This window comes from Dendropsophus ebraccatus, chromosome 11, assembly GCF_027789765.1.
Source record: "Dendropsophus ebraccatus isolate aDenEbr1 chromosome 11, aDenEbr1.pat, whole genome shotgun sequence".
In the NCBI taxonomy this organism is placed as follows: Eukaryota; Metazoa; Chordata; class Amphibia; order Anura; family Hylidae; genus Dendropsophus; species Dendropsophus ebraccatus.
In genome coordinates, this window is record NC_091464.1 from 78521180 (window position 1) to 78534236 (window position 13057).

Below are 13057 nucleotides of genomic sequence, written 5' to 3' on the forward strand. Positions count from 1 at the left end.
TATTGATAGCCTACTCTTAGGACAGGCAAATGACAATGCAGATGAGCTACTTTTCAGTTCAATTAAAGCCAAGCTGCGGTAACATAGCATGAAGCATAGGTCTAGAGATCTGAACCACCACCACAATTTTACTCCTTAGAACAATTTCTCAAATGTCAAACATGCACATGGTTATTTTCCCTGCTCTATCGGAATTCATTGAAGAAGTCAGACCCATATTAATATCATATTTTTATTGTTTGACAAGCATTTACAACTTTTCATTCATAGACCTAAAAACATAAAAATAGACCTTCTTTCAGCTTATAAAAGAAATATATAAGAACATCTGACATAGACATGTCATGACAGTATGTACATACACTGGTACCTAGTCAAGCGCCGGACTTTCCAGTTTTTCACAATTGACCATATTCTGCTTGGTACAGTACACCACAGGACTGTTCACCTCCGAATATTGAATCGGGGGGCGCACACAAGTGGACTGCGGATGGCATCGAACAATAGATTTACGAAGGAAAAGGATCTTTTTTATATATTTTATTTTTTCAAAAGCTTTGCTCATGGATTGCAAAATTCACCGTCACACCAACCAAAAATAAGATGTACTAGGATTGCAAAGCAGCAAAGTTATAGCAAAGTCACGTCCTCACTCGTACACGTCACAATGGAACCATAGCTAGCGTCATGTACATTGGCCTTAAAATCGTACTGTGCCACCGAACCGGGGGCCATGTATTTAGTTGTTTTTTTTTTTTACTTCACCCCCATTGGTTCATCGGACACTTTGAGATATTAAGTAGCTATTTCCACCAAGTAATCACAACATGAAGATGTCAAACTCCGCACAACACAATGATGTCAAAGTCTCTCACAACAGAGATAGGTATTCGGTGAAAATATAGAGGAGATGCTGGGCCGTTATGTCGCCTGGCGGAGGAGGAGCGGAAAAAATTGGTCAAGTGAGAAAAGATTGGAAAGTGGGAACATAACGTATGCTAAGTGCAAGATATATCCTACTCGAATGGTCCATGAAGTGGTCGGGCTCAAGGAGGTGCATTGCTACTTGAATCCAAGTATGACTTAAAAAATAGATAAAGAAAAAAAAAGAAAAATTTAGGATATGTGATGTAGATCTATGGACGTCCTCATCGGAGACTCTCTTTATTAAATATATATATGCGTATAAAACTAGTGTGTCCTATTCTCTATGAAAGATTAGATCATCTGTACTTCTGTACTTTACAATGTAAAATGCCCCCGTATCCCTTGGTGTCCCTGAATTTTAAAAATATATAAATTAAAAAATAAAAGGAAAAAATATAGAGAAATATAGAATTTTTTTGTTTTCTTTTTTTTTTTTTCAAGTCTTGCATCTGTTTCTGTGGGAAGAGATTGGCATGGTTAGAATTTTTTTTTTTTTTTTTTAGAATAAATGTAAAACTAGTACATGACTGAAATAACCAGCTAAAAAGAGGGAGAAAGTAACAGTTTTGCAACATAAAAATTCCAAAACTATTCTTCTAAAATACAAAGCTACTAAAGCGTAACATTGATGGGGGCAAAGAAGGAGAAACACGGTCAATATCAGAAACCAGGGAAACGCGCTGGGGGGACAAAGGAGTGATCGAGCAGTCACGACACAAATCCCTTTACCAATTTGTGCTCTCTTTGTACACGACTTGAGGAGTCGCCTCTCATCTTTACCGACACGTTTTGTACATTACCCTTTTCTGTCCAACCCTGATTATTATTTTTTTTTAGAATAAATAAAAAGAATAAGAAGCCGCCCCCCTTCCCCCAACCCAGAGGAGTGGACTTGTGTAACAGGATTTTGCATTTGCTTTACTGTAACCGGTTGTGGCTCGCTGGCCAGTTTTTAGCTGCCAATGTTGTATGTGTGCAAGTGTGCAGTCTAGAGGATCACAATTCCACAGTGCATGGAGGGGTAAACAGTCACCTTTTTCGGACCCTTTTATAGCATATAAAGTGGCGGCTTCATATTTCTGTATTTAGTTTCCTGGCAGGCACAAAGTCTTCTCGTTTCACCCATATGACTTCTTCTGTGGTGCTTTCGATGCTGCCGTTCATTCCGGAAAATGCAGTCTGCTTCTTCAGCTGAGTCATACGGGAAGCATGAGTGCTCATGGTGTTCTGGACAATGCTATTCAGTGGGTTATCAGATATGGAGGTGGCTTCTAGCTGGTCACTAATATCTTTATCAATAGAGCCACCTTTAACGGACTCACAGTACTCATCGTCACTACTAAGGATGTCCGTTTCTTTGACATCTTCCTGCTCTTCGTATTGAGCAAGATCAAATTGTTCCTCCACCCAGCGGTCGGTGTCACCGCTGCCCGTTGTCTGCTGTGGAAGTTTAGCTTCAGTCTCTGTTTCGGATTCTTTATCGGGGCTTGTGGAGTAGACTGTGTCTGAGTCAATGGTAAACCGATTCCTCACCAGGCGCCTCCTTCGAGCAAGAGATCTACTTGGTGCAGAGACTGAAACAGAAAACAGAATAGAGAATTGTGAGAATGATGGCACAATAAAGTCAACATTATAATAAATCCAGACCAAGATGGCTTTGGTGGGGTAAAGGGGTACAAAAGGCAACATTAGAATAGGGGGACATGTGTCGCTGTGACAGCTCTACTTGCTTATCAGTATATTAGAAAAAAGTAAATGACATGTGAAAGGAATTATTCATTCAAGATCTGACTACACAGAATTTGTCTGTAGTCTGTAACTATGGAAACACACAGGTGTGGATGGACAGAAAATAAATGTGTAGTCGTACTAAAAGAAGCAAAACCATACATAGCTTCTAAATAATGATAACATAGCACAGTCTATATTTACATGGCTTTATGTACCTGCAAATGGAAATTCAAGCCTTTTGTCAGCATCAATATAGTTTTCCAGTCCCTACTGAAACTATATAAGTAACAGTCTTGGACAATTTCCATTCTAGCTATTCATATTAGAAGAACCCCATGCACATTCCTTAATGCTGCCAACATTAAGCATGCTCCTTTAAATGGGGTTAGCTGTAGTCACAGGGGCAGTTTTAGATGCAAATCCCACATATTGGACCATTAATGCTCTAGTTTTCCATTACTACAGGCTTCACAACACAGGGATGAATAGTGCTGGGTTAACTTCGCATATAGCTCTATAAACACTCTACGGCACCAGTCGTCCACTTAATAACAGTGCGAATAAACGCCTCTATTTTTTGCTACAGAGAACAAAACCCTACACAACATTTAGCTCATCAGGCAGTTCAGTGATTTCTCCGGCATTGTGCACGTGACCTTTCATGATTCACATTACATAATAGCCGCCAAGTTCTCTTGTGTATGCAAATAAACTAATCCCCTGCTCGCAACATTTTCACACTGATTTTTTTTTTAGCTGCTACAAGGTGTCAGCTGATTTAAACTAAAACAAGATACCCACATTTAGTGAACTTCACAGGTAATATACTATCTATTATGCTAGGAATGGAGGACCCAGTGCTTGTTTGTCCCAGCAGAAAAGGGCTGTGCGCCTGTCATGTGGAACAATCCCTGTCATTATTGAATCTTTAAATGTCTAACACAGTAGTATATTCCTGCAAAACCCTGGGATGCATGCCTTCTAGGAGCAGAGATTTATGTTTTTAGGCTCCATCTCTTGTTGTGGTGGGCTGGTGAGATTTATGGGAGAATTTACATGATTCCTAGTCATGTCATCTGTTATAGGTTTCTCCTCTGTGAATACAGTAGAATGTATTTAGCAGATTTGTCATCTTGCTAAAAATCTAATCTCCCACCTTCATACGTTCATACGATCCTGAACTCTCGGCATTTGATTACCAGTGGCTGGAAAAGTTGGATGCAGCCCCAGGGAGTCCTGGAAAACATGGATACATGTTAGGCTGTATCCATGTTTTCCCGGACTCCGTAGGGCTGCATCCAACTTCTCCAGCCACTGGTAATGAAATGCCAAGAGTTCAGGACCGAGTTTACCCAAACTTACTGTAAGTTTGCTCAACATACACAACATATACACCACTCAGCTAGTATTGTGCATGCCTCTATTGACTAGAACACCTATAAAGCTTTGACTGTTGATGGATGTAGGGATGTAGGTTCCCAATCCCCGTATAACACTTTCACTAAGAAGGTCAATTGATATGGAGCCAGAAGGCACAGACACCATACCTGCTCTGTTCATGGCAGGACGAGCTCCCTTCAGTGCACACAACCTCTTCCCTCCAAAGGGGACATATTGCTGGGAGTTGGGTAAGCTCTCAGTCTTCAGTAGCTGCCTCCTGTGCTTGTCTCTCAGGATGGAGTGCACGGCCCTCAGGAACTCTTTCTTGCTATCTGGAGAACTGTGAAGACCAACAGATACAACATTTACACATGAAAATGCAAAGATAGAAGCTTCCTCCATTCCAAGACCCCATCTCTAATGCTGATATTAACAGGTTCCTGTATAGCCAGAGAAGGTGCACTTACCTGCAACACAAGTGGAACGCCCTTTCCGGTCTTCCCTCAGACTCAGATTTCACATGGACAATTTCACAGACTGCGTTTGTCTCAGCATCTAGTAAGAGAGGACATTTGTAAAGACTTCACCACTTTTGCACGGATTTTAAATTATTTCATGTTATTTTTTTTTTACTTATTTTTAGTTGGTTGCCTTTGGAAACAGACAGCGGATTACCCCTACTCTGTTGTCAGACATGTGACCAGATCAACAACCATATTACAACGCAATACAACCTTCAAGCAGTGTAGGAGTGTAGTATAATGGCCAAAGATGTCTACAGTGCCCTACTGTAATACATGGGCGCCTAGGTCCGCTGGTCAGATGGTTACCTGATGTAGTCAGAGCCCGAAGCTGCAAAGCCTCTGTAGGAATCATATGCCTAAATCGAAATGGATCCCGGTCCTCAAACATAGAAGCGCGGTGTGATCCACCCTGAAAGATAAGAAATTTAAAGAGTTTATCAGCTGTTATATGATAGACACAATCTTTTAAGCCAAATTTTAATAAGTGGGATCAGGTCATGTTTATGCGCTGTTAAAAGAAATATCTGCCACAGACTTACAAAAAAAAATCAAAAGCAGATCCTCGGACTTCTGCCTTGGGTTTCCAGTTTACTATGCCATGGACCTACACATGGAACATGGAATTCCCACTTCAATTAGTGTAGTCACCTTTCTTCTGCCACATGGATTTCAAATCCACGTCTGCAAAGTCTGTGTCGTGTAAACTACACGGTTGCCTCCCATTGAAAACAATGGGAGGCGGATTTTACATGGATATTAGAATCTGTGCAACAATTACTGTGAACATATAATAAAGATTTACTGCAATTTGTAGTATCTGCTGGCATGCCAGGTGATCTTATAACATACAGTGAAACATCTTTGAGAAAAACCCAAAGAAATTTCTACAGCGGTCTCCTCAAAGAAAAAGACCGCTATGCTTCATGAATAGAAGACTGAAAATCCATCATACACTATCTAGCCTGGATAAAAGGCTGGTCTTCTGGAGAGGTTTTACCGTATCATGTATTATCAGTAAGTAGCAACACAACACCCCACCCCCACCCCACCCCTTACCCGAGTGTTCTACCACAGCTGAAAAAGTTGCAAAACAGTAGTGCAAAGCATAGTAAAATACATATTACTGACACAGTCATGTGACCCTCATAAAAAATAGGTAGTCCACTGACTAATCCTGGGATAGTGTAATTTTATAGTAACCACCCTTGTATTCACTGAGAAAGTAGAGATATGTTCTCCATATAGGTATACACTACAGGACTTACCAGCTTCTTCTTTTGCTTGGAGCTGTCCTTGTACACCAGCACAACAGCAGTCTTAAAAACTAGATAAGAGATGATAACAGTCAAGAATTAGGGTGTATGTATATAATATGGTGGGCATTAGAGAGAAGAGTTACTGCAAAGCTGTGACCATAAAGCTATAACTATCCATACTCTACAGACAATGGTTGTAACAGGAAAAGCATCACAGTTTTAGGCTATGTTCACACACTGTACAAACAATGGCCGTTCCCTGTGAACGGACATTGTTTAACGCTACCTTAACCCGGAATTATTCATCAAGTTCATTAAAACAGGCCGTAGGTAGTGCAAACAATATCCCTTTACACAGAACGGCCGTTGTTTATACAGCATGGGAACATAGCCTAAAACTGTATTTTGTTTTGCAACCTCACATAGACTGTAACCTCTTGAGAGCAGGACCCTCACTTCTCTGTAATGTCGGTTTTTGTCAATGTATGTATCCTCAGAATTGAATAGTGTTGCGGAATATGTTGGTGTCATATAAATAAAATTATTATTATTATTTTCACAAAGAAATACAATACTATGGATCAGATTTAACATTAAGGTTTAAAGTGGTTATCTGGAGCTAAATAAAATGCAGTTATAGAGAAAATAATGAATAGCCTATACTTACCTCTCCACGCTCCCCTGGTGCTCTCCTGTGGTAACTCCGGGTCCCCCTGCCGACCACAGCTACTTCCAAGACGGCACAGAGCTGTGTTCAGTGACTGGCTCAGTGGGCTGTCACTGCCCAGACGAGTTAGTCCCAGAAGTGGCAGTGGTTAGCGGAGGACTCAGAGGCAGCAGGTAACAAAGGTATAACAAACGTGTTTAGTGAAAATGTATCCAGAATTCTCTCCCATTAAGAATAGTAATTCTGCCCTTAGGTAAAATACAAAAATGCAAAAAAAATAAAAATTTAAATGACAAAGCAAGAAATGTTTGTTATTGCTGCCAACAAAAGTTCAATGGTGTCTGGTTAGGCTTCACTATCCCTTTAGGTGTCTCATTAAACAATGTTGAACAAAAGAAAAAAATAAAATAAAAACTTACCAAAAGTCGCCAGTTCAGGATCCTTTTTCCACTTGCCCAGTGATGCCGGAGGATTGAGCCAGACAACAGTGTTATGCAGTAATAAATCTCCCATGGAAAGGTCTGCAACCTGCAACACACCAATGAGACCCCTGCTAAGCAATTCTATACTAAATCAAGTGGAAGAAGAAACCAAATGTATTTTAAAGGGGTTATCCAGGATTAAGGAACAACCGCTGTTTACTTCCAGAAACAGTGCCCCTTTTGTCCTCAGGCTGTGTGTGGTATTACAACTTGGAAGAAAGCAGCTGTGATTTTCTAATCCTGGAAATCCTAATGAAACTAAGGGAACTAATAGTCCAGAGTCCCAACACGACATCACCTAACACTGAAAACACATAACATCGAAATAGGACTGCACAGACTGAAGCAGCAAATGCAACCTCAGGATAGAAAGACACCAATAAGTGTAGAGATACTGAAGAGTCAGACAGAAGCCATTCCTAGAAATGCTTGCCCTTTCTTAAAGAAGTTGCATCGCTCGCCAAAGGGTAAAAACCATTCTGCAATAAATCAATATAAAATCATAATAAATCCCATTCACTTGAATGCTAATATGTTTTTATTGCTGTATGGAAATCCACATCAAAGTGACCCCATCATTATACTACACATAATGCAGGCAGGCAGGCAGCGGAAGAGGGGTCCATGTTAGGGGGGGGCTATTGCTCACCTTCTTCCCTGTTGACTAATGGCTGCCGCTGCACACAGAATTAAAGGGGTTGTCCAGGCTTAGATAACCATGGCCACTTTCTTCCAGAAAAATCACCTATCTTGTCCATTCCATTTAAGTGAATGGAGCTGAACTGTAATACTGCACACAACCCAAGGACAGAGATGACGCTGTTTTTGTGCCACCTCTGAATAGCTCAGATCACGCACATTAGAAAGGTGTCCGCCGAACCAGATGATTTTGAAGGAAAAGGCTCACCATCTAATAATGTGTATGGTGGTCTATTCTCTCTCCCCCGATATCAGATTCCAAGCGAGAGAAAGGACCTTTTGTTCTCTGGGACATAAACTGCTGCTATAGAAGTATGGCTTTCTTAATATTCATTCTGGAAGCGTGTATGCTCAGCTGATCCAAGCGTGTGTGTGTCAGTACATATGTATGTGTATATATATATATATATATATATATATATATATATATATATTATATACACATACATGTATACAGACACACACATATACATACAGAGAGAGAGAGAGAGAATTTTGACCATCCACACCTGACTATGTGTAGGGTCAGCTGTATATACAATGGCAACCACAAGTCATCAGTGATAGGTTGGAGGGAGGGCAGTGGCCTCTCTATTGCTGTAGGATTATAGGGTTAAATAATTTTTGTGTGTTATTTCTCACAGCATGTCCCTGGATCTAATAAAGGCAACATATCACAGTGACAGAATACCGTGCCTATCAGAGCGGCAGGAGGGCTGCGTACCTCTTTAACTTCTCCGGTCTGCTCGGCTATGAGTTGATCAAACACGGCCCCGTATTCCTCGTGTATCTTCTGCATCTCATTGATGTGACTGGCCACTTTGTTCATGGTCTTGATGGCCACTGAGAAGAGAACGAGAGGACACGTAAACTTTCCGTCCTCCCAGAACAGAATCACATCGTTTCCTCTCTATAATCTTGCTAGATTTAGCGGGTGATTCATAGCTGCTGACTGTCAGGGTGTAATCCATGTCTGCCGGCGATGAAGATATTAAGGCATCATTAATAAACATGAAGCACGGCAGGGTCGTGTTCACACTCGGTGGCTGCCTGTATCACTCTGAACCGGGGGAGATGAGTAATTACACAAAGCCTTGTGACCTTGTCATTTCTATGAAGCTAAAATCCACCTCCTATAACCAGGTTCCAAAAATAGTCGGAAAGGTTTCCTTCAACCTGCATCACATCAGAATGACAGAGTCCACTCCAGTCTAGGGAGATCACACATTGATCAATGTCCATGACCTGGAGCACGAAATGAAATTCTGATGAAAAATGGTCAAAACTATTAAAGACTCTCTTAGACACTGGTAGTAATCACACTGACTTTTTTCCCCTCACCTTGGTTCTCTGTAATAGCTCAAGCAAAGGGCAAGAGCAGCTAAGTGCTGAAAATGTGCCCCATGCAGACAACGGATGGCATGGAGGTCATGAAAAGCTGATCGGGACTCTTAGCTTAAAGAGAACCAATCACCTAAATATAAAAAAGAGGCAATCATCCATTAGATTGTGATTTCATAAAAAACAGGCCAGGATATGGCATTTACCGTCCACAGAACAGGGAAGAATTGTTCTGTTTTACCCTCGAAATAGCGCCAATTTTGCTCACAGGCTTTGTCGGGTATTGCAGGTAATCCCTGTTACTGCACACTCTTCTTTAAAGGATAAGTCCGGCGAACATTTTTATTAAAGTATTGTATTACCCCCAAAAAGTTATACAAATCCCCAATAAACTTATTATGGGAAATGCTTATAGAATGCTTTTTCCCCTGCACTTACTACTGCATCAAGGCTTCACTTCCTGGATAACATGGTGATGTCACTCCCTGGATAAAATGGTGATGTCACTCCCTGGATAACATGGTGATGTCACTCCCTGGATAACATGGTGATGTCACTCCCTGGATAACATGGTGATGTCACTCCCTGGATAACATGGTGATGTCACTCCCTGGATAACATGGTGATGTCACTCCCTGGATAACATGGTGATGTCACTTCCTGGATAACATGGTGATGTCACTCCCTGGATAACATGGTGATGTCACTCCCTGGATAACATGGTGATGTCACTCCCTGGATAACATGGTGATGTCACTCCCTGGATAACATGGTGATGTCACTCCCTGGATAACATGGTGATGTCACTCCCTGGATAACATGGTGATGTCACGACCCGACTCCCAGAGCTGTGTGGGCTGTGGCTGCTGGAGAGGATGATGGCAGGGGGACACTGAGGGACAAAGAGCACTGGAGGGACACTGAGCATCCCTCTGCCATCATCCTCTCCAGCAGCCACAGCCTGCACAGCTCTGGGAGTCGGGTTGTGACATCACCATTTTATCTAGGAAGTGACATTACCATGTTATCCAGGAAGTGAGATCAATATGTTATCCATGAAGTGACATCACCATGTTATCCAGGAAGTGACATCACCATGTTATCCAGGAAGTGACATCACCATTTTATCCAGGAAGTGACATCACCATTTTATCCAGGAAGTGACATCACCATGTTATCCAGGAAGTGACATCACCATGTTATCTAGGAAGTGAAGCCTTGATGCAGTAGTAAGTGCAGGGAAAAAAGCACTTTATAAGGATTTCCCATAATAAGTGCATATTGGGGATTTGTATAACTTTTGGGGGGGGCAACACAATACGTTTATAAAATTTTTTGCCAGACTTCTTTTTAAAGGGGGTTTGTCCATGAAAGACACAGATTCTCTATCCACGGGGGGGATGAGAGTGACCAGCAGAGGGTCTGACCACTAATGAGAATGGGGGTACACTATCCAATCTAGTTTAGTAGGGTGATAAGCAGACATGTGCATTGCCGCCACACTCCACTCTATGGGCTGGATAAAGAGAGCTAAGTGCTGTACTCTGCCATCTTAATCCTATCTATAGAGTGGCAAGCACGTCCAACCACAGCCTCATTCAATGGGGGATGATTCTCTTTCATGGGCAGACCGGGCTTGACCGGTCACTGTCGCAGCATAGATTGCGGCTCAATGCAAACACAGACTAGATCAGCACTTGTTTAACAGCCTATTACACGGCTCTGTTATCAGCTGAAAGACCAACACAAACGGTAAGGTGTCTACCATTCATTGGTCACACATCCTCTATTACACAGGGTGATCTGTAATCGAGATGAATCAAACAATGCTGAACATGTCTCCATCACAGAAAGCTTCCCGTGGCCAGATGACCTACCATCGAGATGGTAATGCTCCTCGCTCTCGGCATCGGTCAGGGAGTAGAGCTCCTTCAGCAGCAGGGGGTACTTCAGGATGCGCTGGATGGGTTTGATCAGGTAGGACTCCAGCGTGTATGAGTGCTGCTGTTTCGGGTTCTGAGCGTCCAAAAACGCTTTGAAATTCTGGTCGGTTTTAGCTGCAATGGAGAAGAGTTCAATTACATTAAGGAAAGTCTGGAAACTGGCGAAGAGATGACCGGGAGATAATAAGATTATAACATCCAGGGAATATATCTTTGGTCTAATTAAAACTTAAAATCCGCCTTTGATCTCGGAATAACATGAAGGAGCTGGGCTGCCTGGCACCTTCATCTACAACCTGCTCTATTTATACAATGCTACGCATCCTGCCGCCGGCAGGATGACAACAGCGGGATCGGCCATCATCCTGAGAGCAGGAATATAGGTCAAGAATACTGCATGAACCGGGATTCGCTTAGAGCGCCACTAAACTAAGTGGCAGATCAAAGACATTAAAGAGCTGAGAATTGAGGACACATGCATCAGGGCAGCTGCTGTCTATATGGACATCATAGAGGAAGGCAGTAAGGGATCAGATGTAATTTGCATGTTACCAGAGGGAAAATTAGACTTACATTGCCCAGAAAACCCCTTTAAGAACCTGACAGGTCCCTATGCTGATACCCCTCACTAGGAAATATCAGAAAATCCTTTAAGGGACAGGTATGCCTTAAAGGGGCACTGCAGCAACTTGTCTCCTACTTTGTTTGCTGGGAACAGCTCCATACTTTTGTTAGTGGCTGTGCCTGGAACCGCAGCTTAGGCACATTCAAGGAAAGGAGCTGCAATACCAGACAATGCCACATCTCACTGTATGGAGCTGTGCACCTTCCTTTATTCAGCTCAATGGCAGAAATGTCAGGAGTCAGACCTCCAACAATCTAATACCGAGGACCATATCAGAGATAACAGTGGGAAGGCCGGCCATACTGGTTCTCACGCTTGAAGTAGATTCTCAGTTAAGTGTTACCTATTAAAAAATGTCCGCTGCTCTAAAACTAAAAACAACCCCAACATCTTCATAAGTGATTGTAACTTAATGATGAAGCATTTTATCTTCAGATGCCCTTCCTCTGTAGCCGGAGCCGCCGATCGCCCTGTGTATTTGTGTAATGTCTCCTAATGTGATCACCGGGTTGATAATTTTTGTCAGAGAACGACAACCAATGTTTTATTAATGCGCTGAGAGGAGCGCGTGCATCCATTTGCACGGTAAATAAGCAGATGTGGTCACTAATCGCCATGTTGGCATTTACAGGACACAGGAAAAAAACTAAAGAGACAAAGCGCCTTTAAATATTTAATGTCAGATAAAAATAAGTCTATTCTGTGGCTTCTTCCAATCATTGTGCTAATGTGACCAGAACAGATCTTAAAGTCACTCTGAGACTCCATTACTGGGTCAGTGAAGTCACAGCATACGATGGGCGCAAAAGAACTACAGGAAATGGTTGCCCATAGCAACCAATCACAGAGCTGCTTTCATTTCTCCACAGTGATGTAAACTGTGCTCTGATTGGTTGCTATGGATGGCTTTCCATAAAGGGTAAATGATCGCAACAGAGAAGAATGCAACATCACTGATGTGACTGGTTATGATCTGTTAGCCTATCAGTTATGTTTCATTCTTATCTGTTGTGTTTGATTATGATCTAGTCTCCTCTGTCATGACCAGTTAGGATCTAGTCTCCTCTGTCATGACCAGTTAGGATCTAGTCTCCTCTGTCATGACCAGTTAGGATCTAGTCTCCTCTGTCATGACCAGTTAGGATCTAGTCTCCTCTGTCATGACCAGTTAGGATCTAGTCTCCTCTGTCATGACCAGTTAGGATCTAGTCTCCTCTGTCATGACCAGTTAGGATCTAGTCTCCTCTGTCATGACCAGTTAGGATCTAGTCTCCTCTGTCATGACCAGTTAGGATCTAGTCTCCTCTGTCATGACCAGTTAGGATCTAGTCTCCTCTGTCATGACCAGTTAGGATCTAGTCTCCTCTGTCATGACCAGTTAGGATCTAGTCTCCTCTGTCATGACCAGTTATCCTGACAGGATGGAGCACAACTGCTCATGACGCAGGAGAACAGATCATAACTGATCACGAGAGATGAGGC

At 42.2% G+C, this 13057-nt stretch overlaps 1 protein-coding gene across 8 annotated transcripts in view; it reads right to left on the bottom strand.

Moving 5' to 3' along the window:
* Nucleotides 1-218: 218 nt before the first annotated feature.
* The window catches only part of TIAM1 (TIAM Rac1 associated GEF 1), a 241741-nt gene continuing 228902 nt past the window's right edge, over nucleotides 219-13057 (bottom strand). For all 8 annotated transcript variants that reach the window (XM_069946252.1, XM_069946254.1, XM_069946253.1 and 5 more), the window contains 8 exons: nucleotides 10885-11064; nucleotides 8391-8509; nucleotides 6905-7013; nucleotides 5828-5886; nucleotides 4869-4971; nucleotides 4506-4593; nucleotides 4206-4378; nucleotides 219-2501 (listed from right to left, as the gene is read on the bottom strand). In XM_069946252.1, the coding sequence (XP_069802353.1) occupies nucleotides 1999-2501; nucleotides 4206-4378; nucleotides 4506-4593; nucleotides 4869-4971; nucleotides 5828-5886; nucleotides 6905-7013; nucleotides 8391-8509; nucleotides 10885-11064 (1334 nt within the window). In that variant the 3' untranslated portion in view covers nucleotides 219-1998. The remainder of the gene's footprint in view (nucleotides 2502-4205; nucleotides 4379-4505; nucleotides 4594-4868; nucleotides 4972-5827; nucleotides 5887-6904; nucleotides 7014-8390; nucleotides 8510-10884; nucleotides 11065-13057) is intronic.